Source organism: Trachemys scripta, chromosome 8 (assembly GCF_013100865.1).
Source record: "Trachemys scripta elegans isolate TJP31775 chromosome 8, CAS_Tse_1.0, whole genome shotgun sequence".
Classification (NCBI taxonomy): Eukaryota; Metazoa; Chordata; order Testudines; family Emydidae; genus Trachemys; species Trachemys scripta.
The window spans coordinates 90,939,225-90,961,873 of record NC_048305.1 but is presented as its reverse complement, the minus strand read 5'-3'; the positions used below and the strand labels follow the sequence as shown (position 1 = coordinate 90,961,873).

The 22,649-nt window shown below is 40.1% G+C and overlaps 1 protein-coding gene across 2 annotated transcripts in view; it reads left to right on the top strand.

Moving 5' to 3' along the window:
- The first annotated feature begins 3,683 nt into the window (after positions 1-3,683).
- RAVER2 (ribonucleoprotein, PTB binding 2) overlaps positions 3,684-22,649 on the top strand; it is a 40,750-nt gene continuing 21,784 nt past the window's right edge. For both annotated transcript variants that reach the window (XM_034779925.1, XM_034779924.1), the window contains exons 1-4: positions 3,684-3,749; positions 9,882-10,351; positions 17,520-17,711; positions 19,798-19,924. In XM_034779925.1, coding sequence (XP_034635816.1) covers positions 9,929-10,351; positions 17,520-17,711; positions 19,798-19,924 — 742 coding nt within the window. In that variant the 5' untranslated portion in view covers positions 3,684-3,749; positions 9,882-9,928. The remainder of the gene's footprint in view (positions 3,750-9,881; positions 10,352-17,519; positions 17,712-19,797; positions 19,925-22,649) is intronic.

Genomic DNA, 22,649 nt, shown 5'->3' with positions numbered 1-22,649 from the left:
AAGGGAAACCCTGCCCAACAGTGCTTATAGCCCTTCTGGGCCCCAGAGGTTTGGGGGAAGAGACCCTGCCAGAGGGGAGAGATTGAACTGGGTGTCTGGCCTGCCAGCACTACGCCCAGAGGAGATACCAGAGACTAAGAGGCTCCCCTCTCCCTCCTCTGTCAGGGAGGCTGGGAGGAACCCCTGCTCCTGCAAGGTGGGGACAGTAAACCCAAGAGCATGGGCAAAATTCCCAGGGAGAGAGGAATCCCCTAGCTCACCGCTAAGAGGAAGTGCAGAGCCCTCCGAGGCGGAGAAGGAGCTCTGCCACAATAGTTAGGTGTGGCAGGATTCGATTTTAATTGACAGATGGCATGTTGGCAAACATTAATTTCATCTGATGCACTGACAATGACAAAAAAAAATCGATTGGTAAGAGGGAGTGCCACCTCCCCTCTTGTTCCTGCCAGGATCATGTGTCACCAGCCCTGTGGCAACAGAGAGAGCCCTCTGCAGCCTCATTCTGTCACAGTCCAGCTCCCTCTCTCCCCAAACTGTAGAGCTAGTGACACCTGATCCCTGCCGCAGCAAGGTGCGGGGAAGGCTGTGGTCTTGGCACAGGTTGTGCCTGCAGGGACTGGGTGTCACCAGCCCTGCAAGTGTGCAGGGAACCCTCTGCACCCCTGTAGTTTTAATTCTTCTGTAATAAAGCACAAGCAGGAAGACAGGGTAAAATTTTGAAAATGTGATACATGTTCCCAAATCACATAAGTGCATTTGAAAATTTTACCCAGACTTAAAATAGTTATATATAGACAGATATTTACCTAACCACTTAAACTAAAGACTTAATCCAGACTTTTAAATGTATTTAAAAAGTCAGTATGATATGTTTAATTTTATTTGTTACAAAGTTTATGTAAATGATGCCACTGAAATACTACATGCAATCAAATGCACAGATAAAAACCTCAATCCAGCAACTGGCTCCATGTGGACCTCTGAAGCCAAAGGGAGTTTATACAGGCTCAGGGATCTGCCTGCACAGAACTCTTTAACTCAGTGGATTGCTTTTCTTCTGGACAACTGTTTCTATTGTTAGTTTTCCATCTGTTACATATCACTGTGCTAACTTTTCAAAGAGGTGCTGTCAAGGTTGAAAGACTACACCTTTTTTTTTTTTTCTTGCTTTTGTTTGTAAAGTCCAAATAATATTTGGTGCCTTTTCCCCCAAAGAAATACTTCAGTTCTTACATGTTGTCACTAAAATAAATCCATGCTATTAGCCCCTCACTTGTGAGCAGCTGTACAATAATGTACCTATGCATGAGTGACATAGAACACATCATTTTGGTGAGATTTTAGCCTCAAGGTTTCATAGTATTGTTGCAAATGATTTTTTTTTTAATTATGAACAAAATCTTGAGAGTGTTCTTTAAAATTGCTTTACTTTTTAAAAAAGTACTCTCTCTTTCTTTTAAAATTCATTCATGCGCTCATCTCAATTTAATCATCACCAAGAAGATGATTTATCACATTCTATTTTCACTCTCAATTAAATTTCCAGCAAGATTGCAGATTATTGTTGCTGAATGAAGATTTGGTTCAGAAATGGTTTTCACAAAACAACATCATTGTGCATTTGGACTAATATTTTGCTGTTACTACATCACATAGTAAAACTTTGGTAAATCCGATTGCATTATTTTTGTTAAAGATGAAACAGATAAGAGCTGTAGACCTGACACATTGTGTAAGTGGAACAGCTAATAACTTCCTTGGATTCTGCAACATTACTCTCTAGTTCCTAGGAAGTGCAAAGAAAACTGCATCCTCCACCAATCTGCTTCTCATGGATGAGAGTCTAGCATCACAACTCTGTTGAAGAGAGTGTACTCTTCTGGGCTACGTTCAAATAACCTACAGGTTCTAAATCTTTGGACTGCTCCTTGTGTATTTTGTTGTTTAAAAGCCACATTCACATCACATCTGAGTATGGGATGGTTGAGTGTCAGAGGAGCAGTGTCATATTTTATTAATATAGCATTTGACAGCTGTTAACCAGTGAAATGCGAGACTGGTTTGACTAAAAGAATACACTCGATCCTGCTGAGATGAAACCCATTAATCTGTAAACCATGTATATTGAATTAGCAGACTGGCAAAATGAGTGTGTGCTGTGCTACTGGAAATCATGTAGAATGGAACCCTCTTATAATGACTTCTGTCGATTATTTTGCTCAGTTGTATGGAGTTTCATTATAACACTAGAATGTTTACCTGACAAAAAGATTCAGTATGTTCATGTCACTTCTTTCACCTTCAGACAGGTAGACTGGTCCTTTCTTTACCCACTGCAGTGGAAGGGACACTGGTTAGTGTTTTGTGTGTGGCACACATTTGTGAAAGACCACATCTTCACTTATAGTGGCAAACAGATGTACAAGTTTGGGAACCAGGGATTCACACTTACTACTACTTCCTCCCCCAGCTTCCTCCCACATGGGAGGATAGTGGCTACTTCCTTCCCCTCCTCCTCAACTTGGGCAGAGTAGTGAAGGAAGGGGACATGATAATCCGCTTGGAATGTAGCATAGAACACCTGTTGATACTGGCTGCATTCCAAGGAGTATTTTCAGAGTAGAACTCAATTATAATGGAGGGAATATTCACCACAAGAGGAGTAAAAGTCCACTGAATTGCATTTAAGCAATTTGATACTGGCTGCATTCCAAGGAGGATTTTCAGAGTAAAAGTCAATTATAGTGGAGGGAATATTCACCACAAGAATAGTAAAAGTCCACTGAATTGCACTCGAGCAATTTGGGGCTTCCACTGCCACTGCATTCTACACTGAGAAATTACACTGTGTTAGAACAGGAGATTGAGGAGTTGTAGGAAATAATGAGATGAAAACAACTCAGTGTAGAGGGTGACTCTCATAATTAACCCTAGGGTTCACCACAGCTTGCTATTGTGATGTTATCTTCATTTGGTCTCTGTGTATATCTTTTATATCATGTTACTTATGATTCCTAGAGGTTGTGCTCTAATATAATGTAATTTTCTAATGTAAACAAGACCAGTAAGGAGGGTTTCAGAGTAAGAGAGTTCACTGAGAGAGTAAATGGGTTCTTCCTCATTCTATCAGAAAAGATTTTCATGTTAGTTTTCTTTAACTGTTATGTCCTTTTTCTTTATAAAAATGGAGTCGTCATGTCACACCTTTGCTTTGCCTACTGTCAGAGACTGAAACGTGGAGAATTACTTTATTGAACTTGTATCAGAGGGGTTACCGTGTTAGTCTGGATCTGTAAAAAGCGACAAAGAGTCCTGTGGCACCTTACAGACTAACAGACGTATTGGAGCATAAGCTTTCGTGGATGAATACCACTTCAGTCATCTGACGAAGTGGGTATTCACCCACAAAAGCTTATGTTCTAATATGTCTGTTAGTCTATAAGGTGCCACAGGACTCTTTGTCGCTTTTTATTGAACTTGGTTCTCTCATATGGGATAAGATACTGCTCCAGTATTGTGACTCAACTCCTTTATAAACAAATCTTTGATAATATGTCTAAGGTGTAACTACTTGTTTGTTGGGAATGTTTCAATGTAACATAACTGGAAAATTGTGCTGAATTTCATTTTTGTTTTGTTTTTGATTTGATGGATTACTTTTTGTGATGTTTGTCTTTTCTAGGAAATCCATGAACTATTCAAAGATTATGAATTAAAGTATTGTTATGTGGACAGAAATAAAAGAACAGGTAAGAATTTAGAATATTCCAGTACTTAAGATTGTATGTTTCCTGGTAACACATTTGCATTCTTTGATAGAACTAGTAGTCAACTTCTTTGCCACATATGAAGATTGTGTCTGCCCACTACTTTAACTATTCCTAGACTTGTTCTTTGGCTGCATAAATTGTGGCCGTTTCCAACTCATATTGGAAAGCCTCATATTGACTTCAGTGGGAGGTAGATTGGGCCCATTATCTGTGAATCTATATTTATGACCCCTTAAGTAATGCACCTTTTGGATGGGTCTAGCTAAACTGCTTAATCCACTTGTGAAAGACTGATCCATTGGTCTCTGCTAGGACAAGCCCTGCCTGCCAGGATAACTCTGTAAAAGAGGAGTTATTCCAGGTCTAGGTTTAGGGATTCCAGGTAATATAAGACAGAGAACAGATATACTCTATTTACTTAATCATTTCTGAAGTCTGTGGAGGTTTTTGCCTTGTTTTGGAACTGAAGAGAATTATCAAGCTTTTAAGGGTCATCTTCATCTTGAAAGCCATGTCAGTTTTGGCCTTGCTATATGTCTCCCAGGCATCTTTGCCAAGGTAATGGTGTTTCTGGCTGCTGCCCTTAGCAAGTATGGTGTGTTTGTGCAGCAGTCTCCTAATGATTTGCTTGTTTGCACAACCTGAAAATTGCCAAGTTTGGGAACAAGTGCTGCAGGCTGCTATGTATCAGTATCCTGTCTATTTCAGTGTTTTATTTTCTAGGTATTGTTTTGAAATCCTACTGGTTGAAGCTGCCATAGGAGGAGGGCATTAATCTTAACATTTACTCTGGTTCCTCCAAATCTTATGTCAGCCCAGAATTACCAATCAGAAGAAATATTTTTCCTCTGGACTTCTGCAGTTGGATATTCTAGTTCAGAGGTTCTCACAATAAAATTTTTGGTGGCCTCAGAGTGCAGCCACCAACTCTTGCTGGTGGCCGCTATGACAATTTTTCTTAAAATACTTAATTAACTTTAGGAACAACAAATAAATATGCACATATACATGTTCAAATCATTATAATTTATTTATGTAGGGTTTTTTTTTTTTGCAGACTCAATAATAAAAATAATGTATAATTCTCTATTCTTTACTGGATCTACACAGAATAGAAACACAAATAAGGTGCTTTGCACATTCTTGTCTTTTCTTGTTGTTGTGTCTTTTGTTTTTGTTTGCCTTTTTTTAAAAAGACTTGCTAGCTAGTAAGTCTGCTGCTGCAAAAAGTAATATTTGTATGGTTGTTAATATCACTTTTCATAGCAGACTTCCTAGCTAGCTAGGAGGCTGTGAAAAGTGATATTAACAACCATACAAATATCAATTTTCACAGCAGACTTACTCAGCTCTGGCAAGCCAGGGTACAAATTAAGCCCTGGATGGGGAGGTGGGTAGGGAGACAGTGGGGGCCGGGGGCGGTGAGCCCAGGTCTAGGTTTAGGGATTCCAGGCTGCAGGGGCCAGGGACAATGGTGAGGTTGAGCCCACAGCTAGCATGTGGCTGGGATCCAGGGCTAGGGCCCAAAGTCCCATGACTGGAGCCTGTCACCCGCCGCCCCAGGCTGGAGCCCGAGCCTCACTACCCCTGGGAAGGTGGGAAACTCATTGGCTGCATGCTCTTCTGGCGTTTGTGGCTCCGGATGTGGGGAGGGCACAACCCCTTCTGGTGGCCCTGGGGGGGAGAGGTACTGCTTTGCGCCTCCGTCACTGCCCAGGAGGCTGTGGCCACAAGAAAAGCCCCTGGTGGCCACATTTGAGAAACGCTGTTCTAATTAGTTTTAGTTGCTGAATTTTTTTTTTCTTTGACTGAAATTCTTACTAAAGTTTAAGTGGAGGAGTAGCAGTCAGTTCCTTATTGGGGGCTGGCCTCACAACTCTTGTTCCTTCATCCCTCTACTGGAAGGGAAAACCTTACCCACTTGTGTGGGCAGGGATATGAGCACTCATATTATTTCTTACCATTTAATTGGGTTTTTTTTCTTGCACAAAGGAAAGAGACCAACTCATGTTTTCAGAGTGGGCACATGCACAATATGTATATTCACCTTTGACACTTTTGTAGTGAGGAAGTTGGGACTGGGTGACATTGATTTTTCCCCTTTTCATTGAGGGGAGATCCTGGCCATAGCTCAGTGACTTGAGCATTGGCCTGTTATACCCAGGGTTGTGAGTTCAATCCTTGAGGGGACCACTTACAGATCTGGGGCAAAATCAGTACTTGGTCCTGCTAGTGAAAGCAGGGTGCTGGACTTGACCGTCCCTTCCATATATAAATTTCCATATATAAATAGGACTTGAAAAAATAATGTGCTACAACCGGTATAAATACTTCTGTTTGTGGGGGAGGGATAGCTCAGTGGTTTGAGCATTGGCCTGCTAACCCCAGAGTTGTGAGTTCAATCCTTGAGGGGGCCATTTAGGGAACTGGGGTAAAAATCTGCCTGGGGATTGGTCCTGTTTTGAGCCAGGGGGTTGGACTAGATGACATCCTGAGGTCCCTTCCAACCCTGATATTCTATTACATCTTCTCTTATAATCTTACCACAGATCCTCAAAGATAAAGCATTTCACTCCACATCTACCTAGATAATATCCGAGAGACAAGGTGGGTGAGGTAATATATTTTATTGGACCAACTTCTGTTGGTGAAAGAGACCAGCTTTCAAGCTATACAGAGGTCTTCTTTAATAGCTCTCTTGGGGCTTGTAATATGGCATTTTTGAAACGATAGCTCTTATCTTACTGTTTAGAAGATGACCACTGCAGTGAGATATAAGTGAGCTTAATGTATGTAAGAATCAATCTGATTAGTTTCCCCCTACAAAAACTACTCCAGCATTTCAGAAAAGGCTATTTTTAAAGGCAGGTACATCCATAAAAACTTACCTTTGCTCATATGAATAGTATTTGCATATGTGAACACTCTTATGTGCACGCATTATCATGTGGGTCCCTGTGCATCTTATCACATACCTCTTAGAAAATTTTGGCCCTTGAAGGTCATTATCTAATTTTTTTTGTTTTTTTGAGGGATAAATCACTTTATTTTGTGCTTCAAGAAGCACTTGTAACTTCCATTTAAAAAGCTCCTAGTGTCTCAGAATCCTAATATGCACCTTACAAAGTTTTTGAAGCTCTTTCTGGGTTACTTGACTCTTTCAGGCTCAGGTTTCGTATATTGCAGATTATTTTGCTCATGTCAGTAACTTTGGCTTGCAGAATCAGCTAGTAGTTTTTAACATCCGTAGGGTTTTACCTCTACTCACCTTTAATTGTGCAACTGTCTAAATGGTTATTGACACACTGAAGTAAACACAATAGAACCTTCTTCCTCTAAACCATTATTATCCCCCCACCACCACCACCACCAACCCCATTATTCAAAATTGAGTTAAATGCCAACATGTGCATTATTTGTATGGAAAAAATCCCATTTGTTTAAAATCCTTTTTGTCCAGATAAATTAAATATTCTCAGTTTAATTCAGATAAATGGAGTTCTGTGGAGCTATACAACGGTTTAAATCATAAAATCTGTCCTGTAAGATCCTTCCTCCTCTGAGTGAAAACTATAATGACAATTTATCTTCAATTTTCCCCCTTGTTTTTTCTTTATATTACTTTACATTAAATTACTTTCTGTGCAGTTTTAAATTTGTTTGTTCAATCAGATCACAGAAGAATTATCAATTGAACAGAAAACAATTGAACAATATTTTGCTCTCTCAAACTATTGTTGATTTCCACAGAATCTAACTCCATTTGTCTATGCTTTCTTTGCTATTATTCCTAAAATACCAAATATCATCCTTCTAGAAATAAGCCATAAATGTTGGGCTGTGCAATAGTCTAGTTTAGCCATGCTGTGTGTTTCAGAATATAACTGACCTCTTCTTTATTTGTCGTTTTCATCTGTATATCACCATATCTTTTGAATTGTTACAGTTTGTAAAATCAGCTATGGTGTGTGTGTGTGTGTACACACACACACTGGGTGATTGTGTACAGGATACCTGGCAACTTATACCTTGCACAGGAGAGCAGAACTGAGACCTTAGATGTTATAATGTTTGTCGGTAAGATTTGTGCTCTGTTCTGTTGGCTTTATAAACTGATATAAGACATTCACAGCTACAGCATGATTCAAACTTTACTTTAAAATATACTATGTGGATGTTTATATTTTATTTATAAATCCTACTTTAGACAGTTTTAACCTCTGATTATTCAAGAATGAAAGAAAATGTTAGCATGTCTGCTTCTGAATAGTGTCATCTTACTATTCAGTTTCTGTCTGCCTGTGCACTGTTGTTAGAAACAGATGATGAATAGGTTATCTGGAAAAGATGTTTTCTGTTTTAAACAGTAATCTTGCAACCAGAGCTTCCTGGAGTTGAATTTCAGGAAAGGTTTCTATTGAAATGTGATACATCAGCCAAAAAAAAAAAAATATGGTACACTTGGCAACAAATTTGCCCAAAGCTGCAGTATGATAATTCATTAGAAGAGAGAGTGTTGCCAATACTGCTGTGAAAAAAATGTTCTCTAAGTAACAGCAATGGAACATATGATTTATAGCAGTGAATTCCATGCTATTTAAACTTCAGAATAGCAAATAATACGGCTTTTTTTTTTTTTTTTTTTTTTTTAAAACTAATCTTTCATTCAAGATAAAATAAAAAAAGACTGGGGAAGAAGAATCCTCATTCCTTGTTGTTTGGCAGCTGAGACCTTAAATGTTGTTGTATGATAAGAAAACATGGTTGTCCCAGTTTTCAGGTTGTGGTCTCATACAAATAAAAACAGATATTGTTTCTGCTGTGATTGCCTACAGACATTTATCTATTTTTGCCTTTGGACCACTGTGGCAGAGATTCTCATTTTTATTCTCGTTTTTAGTGTCAATCTCACTAGTCTTATGTTTACTCTTAGCCCTCCCTTTAACACAAATTAATATACCACTAGCTGTTTTTCTGAGATTGTCACACTTCATTTTAAATTCAAACAAAAATTTGCATACTGAGATATTATCCAAAATGCCCATTAAATCTGAAATCTAGATCTGATCATGCCTTTGAGTGCTCAGTCTGACTGTGTCCATGAATATATTCTGTTCTCCATTAAACAATAGCTTTGTGGGCCTGGAAAGCATCTACACTTGAGCAATTCAGCTGTATCTGCAGCAGGTCTTCGATGTGCCTTGCTGTGTGGGTTTGTTTTGATTAAGTTCATTATGGAAAACTCACATTCTGAAGTGCTACAGGACATAAAAACAGTATTCACAGCAAGAACAATATATGCCAAAAGATTGGTGGCTAAAAGTTTGGATAAACAGGCATGTGTAGTGTCATATGTTGTGCATTGAAGAGTAATTTTAGAGACAACACTGATATATGGCACTTTCCTTTTCCTCCTAACTCAAAAAGTGGCCTAGAACAGTGGCTCTCAACTTTTCCAGACTACAGTACTCCCTTTCAGGAGTTTGATTTGTGTTGCGTTACCCCCAAGTTACACCTCACTTTAAAACTACTTGCTTACAAAATCAGACATAAAAATACAAAAGTGTCACAGCACACTATTACTGAAAAATTGCTTACTTTCACATTTTTGTCATAGATCAATTGGAATAGAAATATTGTACTTACATTTCAGTGTATAGTATATAAAGCAGTATAAACAAGTCATTGTCTGTATGCAATTTTACTTTTTACTAACTTCGCGAGTGCTTTTTATGTAGCCTGTTGTAAAACTAGGCAAATACCTAGCTGAGTTGATGTACCCCTGGAAGACATCCCTGGTTGAGAACCACTGGCCTAGAAAAATGGTGATTTATTCATTGTCATAATGGACCAACTCATTTTAATAACTATGCCACTTTGAATTCAAGCGTCAGTATTAATAACGGTGGTTACTGTAGCTTGGTGAATTTAGCATCTGTATTTTAAATGGCAATTTAACGTGCAGATCTGAATTGTCTGCATCTTTGCCTCTGCCTCTAAAGACTCAGAAATGTGCACCTTTCAGTCTGTCATCCCCATCAGACCTGAAGAAGAGCATTGTGTAAGCTTGAGAGCTTGTTTCTTCCACCAACTTTCTTTGTTCTCTTACAGCGTTTGTTACTCTGCAGAATGGAGAGCAGGCTCAAAACGCAATCCGGATGTTTCACCAGTATTCTCTTCGTGGAAAAGAAATATCAGTGCAGCTCCAACCAACAGATGCTTTGCTATGCGTTACCAATTTGCCCACCTCATTTTCATTACAACAGTTTGAGGAACTAGTGTGTGCATATGGCAATGTTGAGAGATGTTTTTTGGTCTATAATGAAGTTACCGGCCATTCCAAGGGCTACGGGTTTGTGGAATACATGAAAAAGGACTCTGCTGCAAAGGCTAGAATGGAACTCCTGGGAAAGCAATTAGGTGAAAACACCCTCTTTGCACAGTGGATGGATGTTAATCAGTTGACTACCGAGCTTGTTCATTCTAAGTGCCTTTGTGTAGATAAACTCCCCAATGACTACACTGATTCAGAGGAACTGATGCAAATGTTCTCATTTAAGTATAAACCTGTGTTCTGCCAGGTAGGTCTCCTATGAATTGGTGTCTTTTGGAAGCTGAATATAGAGATGTATATAGCTTTGTGTTTACGTATTTTATTGCATGCCTACCCACTGCTTTGCTTTTTATGTAACTAGACTAGTGAGTGGCTTAATTTGGGAAACCTAGTGGGTGATTATGTGTATACTGTGATGGGCTAAACCCCCTGGGGTGTCACTGGTGTGCTGGGACGCCACTGAGTCAGACTATTCTGCCAGCCTGGGTTCCCTTTACGTGGCCTTGCTGGGTTAGGCTCCCCAGCCTTTTCCAGCCAAGCACACAGGCAGGGCCACACCCAGCTGCACAGAGAGACACAGATCCACTCTGGGAAGACTCAGCTTAAGGGGCTTGCCACAGCACCCAGATGTCCACCCCCCCTTGGAGTACAAACCCCAAATTATATGAAATTCGCCTCTTCCCTCTATGTGAAGGAGGGTGTACACAACTTATCGCCCCCCCCCATTAGAAATCACATAAACTGGGTTATATTGTAACCAGAAATAAATGTATTAACTATAACAGGTGTATTTTAAGTAGTTAAGGAGGTAGCAGACAGAACAAGGCAGATTATTAAGAAAACAAAATAGAGCACGCAAACTAAGCTTAATACACTGAAGAAACCAGTTACATGCAAGTTCTCACCCTAAATGTGGTTCTAATAATCTTTTTCACAGACGCCCTTCCAGCCAGGGCCCAGTTCTTTCCCCCAGTTCAGTCTTAATTGTTTCCAGTAATTATCTTGGGTGAGGTAGCAGGGTAGAACTGACCTCCTGGATTATCTCACTTCCTACCCTTAAATAGGATTTGCATAATCCATGAGTCCTTTGTTTCCTAGTTTGACGTTTTCCCCCCCCAGCTTCTCGTGGAAAAGTACAGCATTCAAGATGGCTTCCAGTATCAGGTGACATGGTCAGGTGCCTCTGTAGGGCCCCTGTAGCCATTCTTCACAGGCTGACCCACAGATTCACAGGAAGACTAAGCTCTTTTTTTACAGTCCATTGTCTCTTGCTGATGGGCCATCAGCTTTTTCATTAATGTACCTTAAGTGTTAGCAGAGGGCGTCACCCAAAGTAACATAGTTGAAATATAGATACATAGTCAATATTCCTAATTTCAGATGCAGAAATGATACATGCATACAAATAGGATAATCATATTCAGTAAATCATAACCTTTCCAATGATCTCACATGAGCCATCTTGCATAAAGTATATCTCAGTTATGTCATATTCATATCATAAGCATATTTTCATAAAGAATGCGGAATGACACGTCACATATACATCATAATATATGATGTGGTATAAATGTTTTATTGCCATGTGTTTGGAATAACCAGCATAAGTCACTGGGGAGTTATGCAGGAGGTCATCCCAGCTGAGTGCCAATAAAACGTTTATTATACATTCCTTCTCCATGTATTTTATGGAAGCATTATTTCAGCAATGTTTTAAAGAACTTTGTAAATAATTCTTATTGGTAATATTTTTTGTATTCCTCAATCATAAATCCAGTTTATTAATATCTTGAGTCTAACTATAGAGCACTTAGAGAGATTAAAATACATTTACTACAGCTTAGAAACCTCTAAAATAGTTTTTCCATAAGTCATAAAGTTACATGTTCAGGACCTAATAATTTCTGATGTGCCAGCACAAGAAGTAAGTGCTATATCTATTGGAAAAGTGAGTCTTACAGCTCTCCAATTGTATAAAGGCTTTCTTCCTAGCACTGATGGCTGCCAAGATATTGGACCCTAAACTGGTCAGTGGTCCATGACCTAACGTTTATTAAGCATCTCAGACCAGTGTAACTAGGAGGGGAAACAGAATGAAACCTTTTATTGAAGTCATGGGTGGTTGTGGGTGTTTGTTTATTTTTAAATATCTCTTGGAAAGCTGCTCAAAGATTTGGATTTTTAGTATTCTTGGTGGTGATGGATTCTTAGTGGGTAGAGTGATTCCTAGAGTATAAAGATAGAAGGGACCATTAAAGCATCTAGTCTCACCTCCTATATATCAAAGGCCATTACATTTCACCCAGTTCCTCTGTTTTGAGCCCAATAACTTGTGTTTGGCTAAAGGCATCCAGTCTTGATTTGAAGACATCAAGAGATGGAGAATCCATCGCTTTCCTTGGTAGTTTGCTCCAGTGGTTCATCACTATCACTGTTAAAAAATTGTACCTAACTTCTAATATGAATTTGTTTGGTTTCAGCTTCCAGCCATTGGTTCTTGTTTTGCTTTTCTCAGTAGATTAAAGACCCTTTAGTACCTGCTGTTTTTCTCCATGTGAAGGTTCTGGTACGCTGTAATCAATTCACTTCTCACTCTTCTTTTTGATAAGCTAAAGAGAGAGCATTATTAAGTCTCCCGCTCTAGGATAATTTTTGTGGCTCTTTTTTGCACCCTGTCCAATTTTTCAATATCGGTTTTAAAATGTGGACAGAGCTATACACAGTGTTCAGGGCTGCCCGGAGGGCGGGGGGTGGCAAGTGGGGCAATTTGCCCCGGGCCCCGCAGAGGTCCCCACGAGAGTTCTTCCGCTCTGGGTCTTCGGCGGCAGGGGGGTCCTTCCGCCCCGGGACCCGCCACCGAAGTGCCCTGAAGACCCGCGGCGGGGGGTCCTTCCGCCCCGGGACCCGCCACCTAAGTGCCAGGTCTTTGGCGGCAATTCGGCGGCGGGGGACCCCTGCCGCCGAAGACCCCAGACCCCCTGAATCCTCTGGCAATGTTTCAGTACTGGTCTCACCAATGCTGTATACAGAGGAAAAATCACCTCCCTACTTGTACTCACTGATCCCCTGTTTAGACCTTCAAAGATCACATTAGCTCTCTTTGCCATGTCATCACAATGGGAGCTCATGTTCTATTACTTGTCCACTATTACCCCTGAATCCTTTTCGGAGTCACTGCTTTTCAGGATATGGTGCTTGGTTCTGTAGATATGGCCTGCATTCCTTGTTCCTAATTCTGTAATTTTGCATTTGGCTGTATTTTGTTTGAATGACTTCTGGTTGCTGAGCAATCTAGATAGCTCTGCCTGACTGCCTTATCTTCATCTTCATCTACCATTCCACCAGTCTTTGTGTCATCTGCAAATTTTCTCACTAGTGATTATATATTTACTTCCTGATCATTGTTGGAAGTGTTCAACAACATTGAACCTAGGACCAATCCCTGCAGAATGCCAATAGAAACACCACCATTCAATGATGATTCCTCATGGACACCTACTTTTTGAGATGTGTTAGTTAACCAGTTCTTAATCCATTTAATTTGTGCTCTGATGATATTGTATAATGCTAATTTTTTAATCAGAATGTCATGCAGTACTAAGTCAAATGTCTTACAAAAGTGAAGTAAGTTACATCTGCGCAGTTGCCTTTATCAATCAAACTTGTAATCTTATGAAAGAATGAAATCAGGTTTGTTTGACAAGACTTATTTTCCATAAAACCATGTTAACTATGCAGTTTGAGGTAGTTAAAAAGTGCATTTTTCTTGCACCTTTAATCACACATCAAAGTTTTGTGCTCTAACTGCCCTGTGGGGACACTGCTGGCACGAACTAAAAGGTCATAGCTTGAATTAAAGTAGTCCTTTTTCAAACAGGACTATGTTAATGCGAACCTTTTAGTTCGCTCCAACCTCATCTATACAGGGCAGATAGAGGCATTGCTTTGGCGCCCTCTACAGTCTATTATTAGACAAGCCCGGAGATGATAGCCAGGGCAGGGGTTGGCCATTAAGGGCCTTGAAGTGAAGAGAGGTAGCTTACGTTTGATACAATAGGGAAGGAGGACCCCAATGGAAGAATGCAGAGAGGAGGACACAGTCAAAGTGACGGGCTAGGAACATGAGCTTTGCAGTAGCGTTTGGAATGGATATTACAGGGGCAAGATTGCATTTGTCAAGGTCAGAGAGAAGGATGTTGCAGTAACTGAGATGCGATGATGAGAGCCTGGATAAGAGTTTTAGTCGTGTGAATGGACTGGACAGGCCATGTCTTAGAGATTTGATGAGGAAAGAAATGGCAAGTTTTAAACAGCCTGGATGTGAGGTCCTAGAGAAAGGTCCATGTGGCAGATTACAGGTGTGAGTGACAGGCAGGATGGCAATGTTGTCCACAGTGATTAAGAAAGGAGGTAGTGGGGGTTGGGGGAGAAGATTAAAAGCTGTGTTTTAGCCATGTTGAGCTTGAGCTGATGACTAGACATCCACAAGGAGATGTTAGAGAGAGGGTGAGATTTTAGTTTGAACAGAAGGAGACAGGTCTGGATTAAAGAGGGAGAGCTGTGAGTAGTCAGCGTAGAGATGGTAATTGAATTTGTGTTTGCAGATGAGATTACCCTTATATAAGGTGTGTATAGAGAAGGAAACTAAGGATGGATCCCTATGAAACCCCCACAGAAAGTTAGAGGGGGGATGAGGAAGATTATCCAAAGGACATGCTGAAAGAGCAATTAAAGAGGTGCTCAGAGAACCCGGAGAGGACGAAATCAGCAAAGCCAAAGGAGGAGAAAATTTCAAGAGGAGCATGGTTGACAGTGTAAAAGGAGAATAAGGATGGAACACTAGTTCTGAATTTTGGCTAAGAAGAGGTGTATCTGAGAAAGAATCCTGATTTCTTTTACTATGGCTTCTTTTACATAGTCGTGTATTACCCCTCTTCAGGGATATATTAGTTCTGCTACTAACTGACATATTTCATCATGTAAATCTAATGTGTCTTGAAGACAGTGGAGAATTCTGCTTGGGAACTCTTTTCTTTTTCTGTATTTCTTTCCTTTTAATCTTATCTTTACTCTTCTTTAAGGCATTCTTTCTCCATTGCCTCCTTATGTGTTGGAAATACAGATTATTCTTTCAGTAAAAGCTGATTCCAGATGTTTATACACAGTTCCTAAAAATACCTATGTACCCTGTGTGTTCACCTACAAAAATGTTATTATCTAACCACTTTTTTGCTTGCATTAGAGAGAAGAAGGCAACTGCCCTATCTTTTTCTGCTTCACCTTTCAGTTTTCCCTAGAAAGTATTCACTGGTGTTTAGTTTTGAGGGATTTTTCTTAAGCATTTTCTTATTTGGAAAGTTTAATTTCCTTATATATTTACACAAATACTGGCAGCTGCATCTTTGCAGGTTGAAGCAGTTTTCTTTGCCCAGGTTTGAAGCCAAAGTAAGCTGCATTGGTGTAAGCCATTTTTTACTAAAGTACAGCATATCTATACTAATGATTTGTACTGGTGCAGCTACCTTGGTGTAAAATCAAACCCATTGTAGATGAGTCCTTGAATTTTCCCAGACCTCTTATAAGAGTTTTTGAAGGTTAATTCTAAGATGCTATATAGAAGCTGTTAGTGCTAACCTGTCTTCCTCTACTTCAGAATCATGAAGAGGCTGTAAACAAATTCCTGTTATAGGCCTAATTACTTTCAAGACTAAACAGCTGAGAATTAGATGTTGTTTTTCTAATCAGATTTAAAGGGGGCTGTCCCTTTTCCACATCAGGACTCTCATCTATATATATTGATATAACTTTATATCAATTTCATTGTTGTATTAAGTGTAGTTGTAGCCATGTCAGTCCCAGGATATTAGAGAGAAAAGGTGGGTGAGGTAATACCTTTTATTGGACCAACTTCTGGACTCTGGATTTATCTTATTACAACAATTTGTAACCCACCTCTTTTTGTCCTGTGACTGCCACTGTACCTTGAATGGTCCTTTACAATATGTATATAAGAACATAAGAACGGCCATACCAGGTCAGACCAAAGGTCCATCTAGCCCAGTATCCTGTCTACCGACAGTGGCCAATGCCAGGTGCCACAGAGGGAGTGAACCTAACAGGCAATGATCAAGTGATCTCTCTCCTGCCATCCATTTCCACCCTCTGACAAACAGAGGCTAGGGACAACGTTCCTTATCCATCCTGGCTAATAGCCATTAATAGACTTAACCACCATGAATTTATCCAGTTCTCTTTTAAACGCTGTTATAGTCCTAGCCTTCACAACCTCCTCAGGTAAGGAGTTCTACAAGTTGACTGTGCGCTGCGTGAAGAAGAACTTCCTTTTATGTGTTTTAAACCTGCTGCCTATTAATTTCATTTGGTGACCCCTAGCTCTTGTATTATGGGACTAAGTAAATAACTTTTCCTTATCCATTTTCTCCACAACTACTTATGCTAAACTAGTGATAACTACTTATGCTAAACAGTCTGTTCCACCGTGCATTTTGCTGTGATACTGGAAGTACCTTTCCCAGACCTGTGGAAGAGCTCTGTTTGGCTGGAAAACTTGTCTCTCTCACCAACAGAAGTTGGTCCAATAAAAGATATCCTCACCTACCTTGTGTCTCTTAGATCAATTCCAGTCATTTTGGGAATGGACACTTCTGCCTAAGGATATGGTGCAATTTCAACTTTTCTCTTTTTTTTTTTAAAATCCATTAACTCTGATGAAAAACACTATGAACACTAAGGATGAAACAGTGTCAAACAAGTAATCCCTGCCTTTTTCTAATCCTCTTAGGTATACTTAGCAGATAGATTGATGGATCTGGTACATTTTCTTGAGCACTATTCAACCACAACCTCCATTCTCTCAAAAAAATGCATGAGATCTCAGTAATCTGCATTGTTATGTGTTCTTTCATTAGCTTCCATACTTCTGTTTTTCATGTGGCCTTGCAAACCAACTAATCCCTAGTTCTTAAAAGTCTGTTTAAACCAAATATCAAAGAAATTATAATTTTCTTACCATGGAAAATAAAAGTGAATGTAAAAATAGGGATGTGCTAAAACTTTACATTCAAAATTTCATTCTGTATCTTTATACTCTATAAATAACAGTCAAATATATTTCATAGCTGAGGTTCTTCATGAGATTAGCTGTAAAGGCAATGGAGAGTCAAGTAGGCACAACATGGTAATCATCTGCAAAATATTATTTACATATTATATTTAACATACATGAGACAGGAATGTGTACCTCCTAGGTATGCTATTAAAAGGTAGTTTTGCCTTAGGAATGTTAAAGATTTTGCACAGGTAATTCATGCTCAATGCAGGGAGAGAGGAAAATGCTTTAAAATAATTGCTGAATGTTTGTAATGTGTTCAGTGTACTGTGAAATGCCATTTCAGTTTGCTGAGGACGAAGGCTGTTATATTGGTGGCTTTGCAGTGATTGAGTATGAGACTGCAGAGCAGGCTGAGGAAGTGCAAGAAGTCACAGATGGTATGACTATCAGAGGAAAGAGAGTCCAGGTATCATACTGTGCACCTGGAGCACCAGGAAGAAGCACATTAGCTGCATTTATAGCAGCACAACGTATGGTAAGAGACCTTCCATTTTCAAAGAGAAAACACTTTAAATGTTTATATTATATGTTGTACATATATAAGAATTTATAAAATCCATTGGAAGAGAATCCCATAAGTGCTTTTATAATCAGCTTAGTATTTTAATAAGATTATTACTCAGCCAAGTGAAAATTCTTTTTTGAACAGAAGAAAGCTATTCGGCTCAGTGAAATGTTAATTGTAGTTCTGTTCTGACAAGTGACTCTGTAAAATGACATTGTGGAGTTCCATGTTTATTTCCTCACAGTGACTACACATCAAAATTGCTCTGTTTACAAATGAAAAGATAGTTTCTCTAACCAAGAGCTTAGGTTATAACTCAATCTGTTCAAAGTGTTACTCTGCATCTACACAAGAAAAGTGGTTGAGTTTAGGTTGGAGTTGGCTAGCTCATGTTAGCTAGTCGGCAAACTCAACCTTCTTCCTAATTAAGACAAGGACATGAACAGCAGGGATCAGGGGTAAGAGATTGTTTCAGTTCAAAACTAAACTAAGGGCTGGTCTACACTGGGGGGCGGGGGGGATCGATCCAAGATACGCAACTTCAGCTACGTGAATAGCGTAGCTGAAGTCGAAGTATCTTGGATCGAATTACCTGGGGTCCAGACGGCGCGGGATGGATGGCCGCGGCTCCCCCGTTGACTGCGCTACTGCCGCTCGCTCTGATGGAGTTCCGGAGTCGACGGTGAGTGCGTTCGGGGATCGATATATCGCGTCTTAACGAGACGTGATATATCGATCCCGGATAAATCGATTGCTACCCGCCGATACGGTGGGTAGTGAAGACGTACCCCAAGAGAGAGTGCTTTTTAACAGCTATAGGTCGGTTTAAAATGAGACAAGTAAATGTAATTTAAAAATAAATGTCAGGGTAGTGGGAATGACTTTGTTTCATGCTTGGTGTAGAATGAAGCTTTTATGCCCTGCATGTCATATCAGATTATTTCTTAGAAAATTGGATGTGAAGGTAAGTGGTACATGAAGCTGTCTTGAAGGTTGTAGCAGAATATTCTCATTACTTTGGGTAGCTCTGAGTAAACTCAGCTGCTTTTCTATAGAGTTATTCACCTCAACTCTGTAGAAGAGCAGCTGAGTTTAGTGTTATTAAAGATGGCATATTTTATTGGTCTTAACGGTGGACTACATCTCCTTTCCCTTTCCAGAGTTGTGGGGAAAATGTGTGTTGTCCAGGAAAAAAACTGCCGAGTGTGTGTGTTTTGTGTTGTGAGGGGGTAGGGTGACAAGTTGGGGGCAGGGGTTGCTGTGGGGCACATTTTTTGAGCTTCTATTTCATACTGAAATATTTACATGAAGAGAACATGTATTTGAAACCTTTTAGATCCTACAAACATTACATTATAATTTCAGTCTGTGAATGAATGGTTTAAAACAGCGGTTCTCAAACTGTGGGTCAGGACTGACTCAGATTTGTTGACTCAGGGCTCAGGTTACAGGCCCCCTTCCTGGGGCTGAAGCCCTTGAGCTTTGGTTTTCCCCCTTCTCTCCCACCGCCTGGGACAGTGGGGCTCAGGCTTTGGCCCTGCCACCTGGGGCAGCTCGGGTCAGGCTTCGGTTCCCCCTCCTGGGGTCGTGTAATAATTTTTGTTGTCAGAAGGGAGTCGCGGTGCAATGAAGTTTAAGAACCCCTGGTTTAAAAGGTTGAGAGAGAAGTAATGAGAATATTGAGGTGCTGTTATGCCTGTTAGTTTTATACTTTTCTTATTGTTTCCTATCTAGAAACCTAAAGGGGAAGGAGAAAAATGCAGCAACCATGATAATTTCAGTGTAAAGGAAATGCTGGAATATGTTACTAATGAGCTTTACAGTGAAAGGGTTAATTACATATATTTGGTGAAAGGAAATTGCAGGAACACTGATCTTTGAACTCTGGTGTGTGACACATGGAGATCAAGGAAATAATATCCAGCTCTGGATCTAAACCTATTTGTTTTATAAATAAAGGGTTTGCACCAGCAAATTTGTTTGAGGTAGTCATGGCAACAGAATATGCTTTTGTTTAATCCTGAGTGTAATGTTTCTGTATTTCTATTAATTCCAGATGAGAAACAATAGAAAGGGATTGCTTCCAGAACCAAATCCAGTGCAGATTATGAAGAGTTTAAATAACCCAGCCATGTTACAAATGTTACTGCAGCCCCAGTTGTGTAGACGTGCTCGTAAACGTGGTAAGCCTTTTAAAAAATAGATAAATAAGAAAAGAATTCCGTGTGGTTAGTGATACAACAAGCTTTAGCTTAAAAAAAAAATCAGGAGCAACCTTTTAAAATACATATGTTTATAATTGCTCAAGATACTCCTCTTCACAAAAGTGACAGAAAACAAATGGACAACAAACTCTCATGACAGTTAATTTAAATGAGACACAAACTGGGTGAGGTAATGTCTTTTATTAGACCAACTTCTGTTGGTCAAAGAGACAAGTTTTCAAGCTACAGGGCTCTTCTTCAGGTCTGGGAGAGGTAATCAGAGTGTCACAGCTAAATACAAAGTAGAAAAGATTGTGAAGCATTAGGATTTAACACATTGCAAGACACCATTCCTGATGAAGTGGGCAATTAATACCTCTGAAGAGGTGTAGCTCAAAAGTGTGTCTCTCTCAGCAACAGAAGTTGCTCCAATAAAAGATATTACCTCACCTGCTTTGTGTCTCTCATATCTTGGGACCAACATGGCTATACCACTGCAAACAGTGAATTTAAATATCATTGCTCCTTGTAAACAACCTCATGCTAACTCTGCAATCTATGTATATTTATATTAAAAATTGGTATAAAACAAAACCTTTCATCCAAACACCCTCAGACTTTGGGGAGCTGGTTCCAGATCTGAACTTGCAACTCAAGTCCCTCTCTAGTTCATACCGTTTTAAAATTATTTCTTTCTTGTATGTTACCATAGATGTATATATTTTACAAGCACGCTGCTAAACAATGTCCTTCTTCCAAAGGAACTTTCCTTCTAATTTGAATGGACAAAAAATTAAAAGTAACGTATCATGTTTCAAAGAATTAAAGTGTTAGCAATAAGAATGGGAACAGTGAGTCTGAAGAGATCAGTGAGGGAAGACTCAGGGCAAGTCTACACTACAGCACTACATCGGCGCAGCTGCAGCACGTCTTCACCAGTGAGAGAGCGCTCTCCCGTCGGCATAATCATTCCACTTGGGCAAGAAGTGGAAGCGCGTCTCCCGCCGACATAGCGCTGATGTGGACAGCGTAAAACTTGTGTCACTTGTGGAGTAGGGGGGTTCATACCCCTGAGCGACGTAAGTTATATCAGCTTAGGCTGTAGCATAGACCTGCCTAAAGAATGAATGGCTGTGCTATAAATATTATGGGTGTGGGTGAGAATCTATGCAGTGCCTTTAAGACAGTTGGGAGGGATGAGGATGAGGTGGCTTTAAGCCACTTTCGCACCCTTCCAATCCTGGGTTGCTCTGGGGGATGGAGAGGCCCCTAGTTTAATTTAGACCCCTCAGGGCCTCTCTATGGGTATGTCTACGCTGCAAAAAAAACGTGTTCTTAACTGAGGTTAGTTAACCTGTGTTCACTAACTTGGGTTAAAACACACCTTTTTTTGCAGTGTAGACATACCTCAAGTTAGAGAAGCTTCCCTGGGCTGCTCTGTGGGCCACAGTACTGTGTGCTGTGGGCCTGTACCCAGCACAACTCTCCTGCTCCCAGGACGGCTCCATAGTGCACACCTCCTATGAGTGGGTCTTTGGGAGGCAGCCTATGGCTTTCTTCATCAATTCCTGCTTGGGGACAGTCCTCTTGCTGCTGGATAAAGGGCTTTTAGGATCCTTTTACATTGCTTCAGCCCTTTTACCTGTCATAACATGGCCAGAATGGAGATGAGTATCTTGCCCTCTGTGCAGATGAACCTTAATTTTTCAATGGCTCCTGGAAATTCAGAAAATGGAGATTTTTGGGAAAAACAAAATTCCACTCTTGGTGGCATTTCTGAATTTTGCATAATTGAGTTTGGATAATCAGAATTTTACCTGTATTTCAAGGAGCACATGTGTGGTTCTCTATAGTTGTGAATAAGTGTATATGTGGCTTTTTATGAGAGAGCAGTAATGCATTAAGAGGTATCTGTGAAGATGGGGAAGTGCAAGACAACTTTGAGTGTGGTTGTTTTCAGAAGGTTGGCTGTAAAAATGTCACTGTATGGTTTTATATTTGCCTCACACTGGCTTCTGTATTAAATTTGCTCAAGTTACATTTAAAAGGATGGCTTTTCAAATTGTGACAGCCTTGCAGACTCACTATGGGAAGCTGGATTCTGTCTGACGTGTACATCATGACCCATACAAAGATTTTGTAATCAATTTTCTTAATAATTCTGTTGGTAAGGCTAAAAAGAATCTTAGCTGCATTGTCTCTGCAGTGCTAAAAGGGGCGATAAAGTATTTTACTTACTAAAGGAAGCATATGTGACCCTGAATACATAAAGCAGCAAATCTGTTTAGTAAGGAGGGGCCCTTTTTTGTGCAATCACTTTTATATCCATAACTCCACCTGAAAGAAGTCTGTACAGAGGGGATGTGTAAGAACAACTGAGCGTGTGGAAGTACACCATGGGTCTCTGCAGAAAGGGCATGATCTCATTGGATGGGGACCACTCCAGGGAGAACAGCAGCGAAGTGAGACTCTTTAAGGGAGCACAGAAGCACAATTTAAAGGGACAGAACCGCATAGATTGATGGTATAAGCTGCTATTTATGCAATACTTTGATAATTCTTTGCACTTCATAACTTGACCAAAGCACTCTCAGGACACGCCTATGGTTATTACTGTATTTCTCATTGCAAAAAATGGGCAAACTGAGTCATGGGAAGGTAAGCAACTCACCCAGAGTCCAACAGGAAGTCAGTGGCAGAGTCA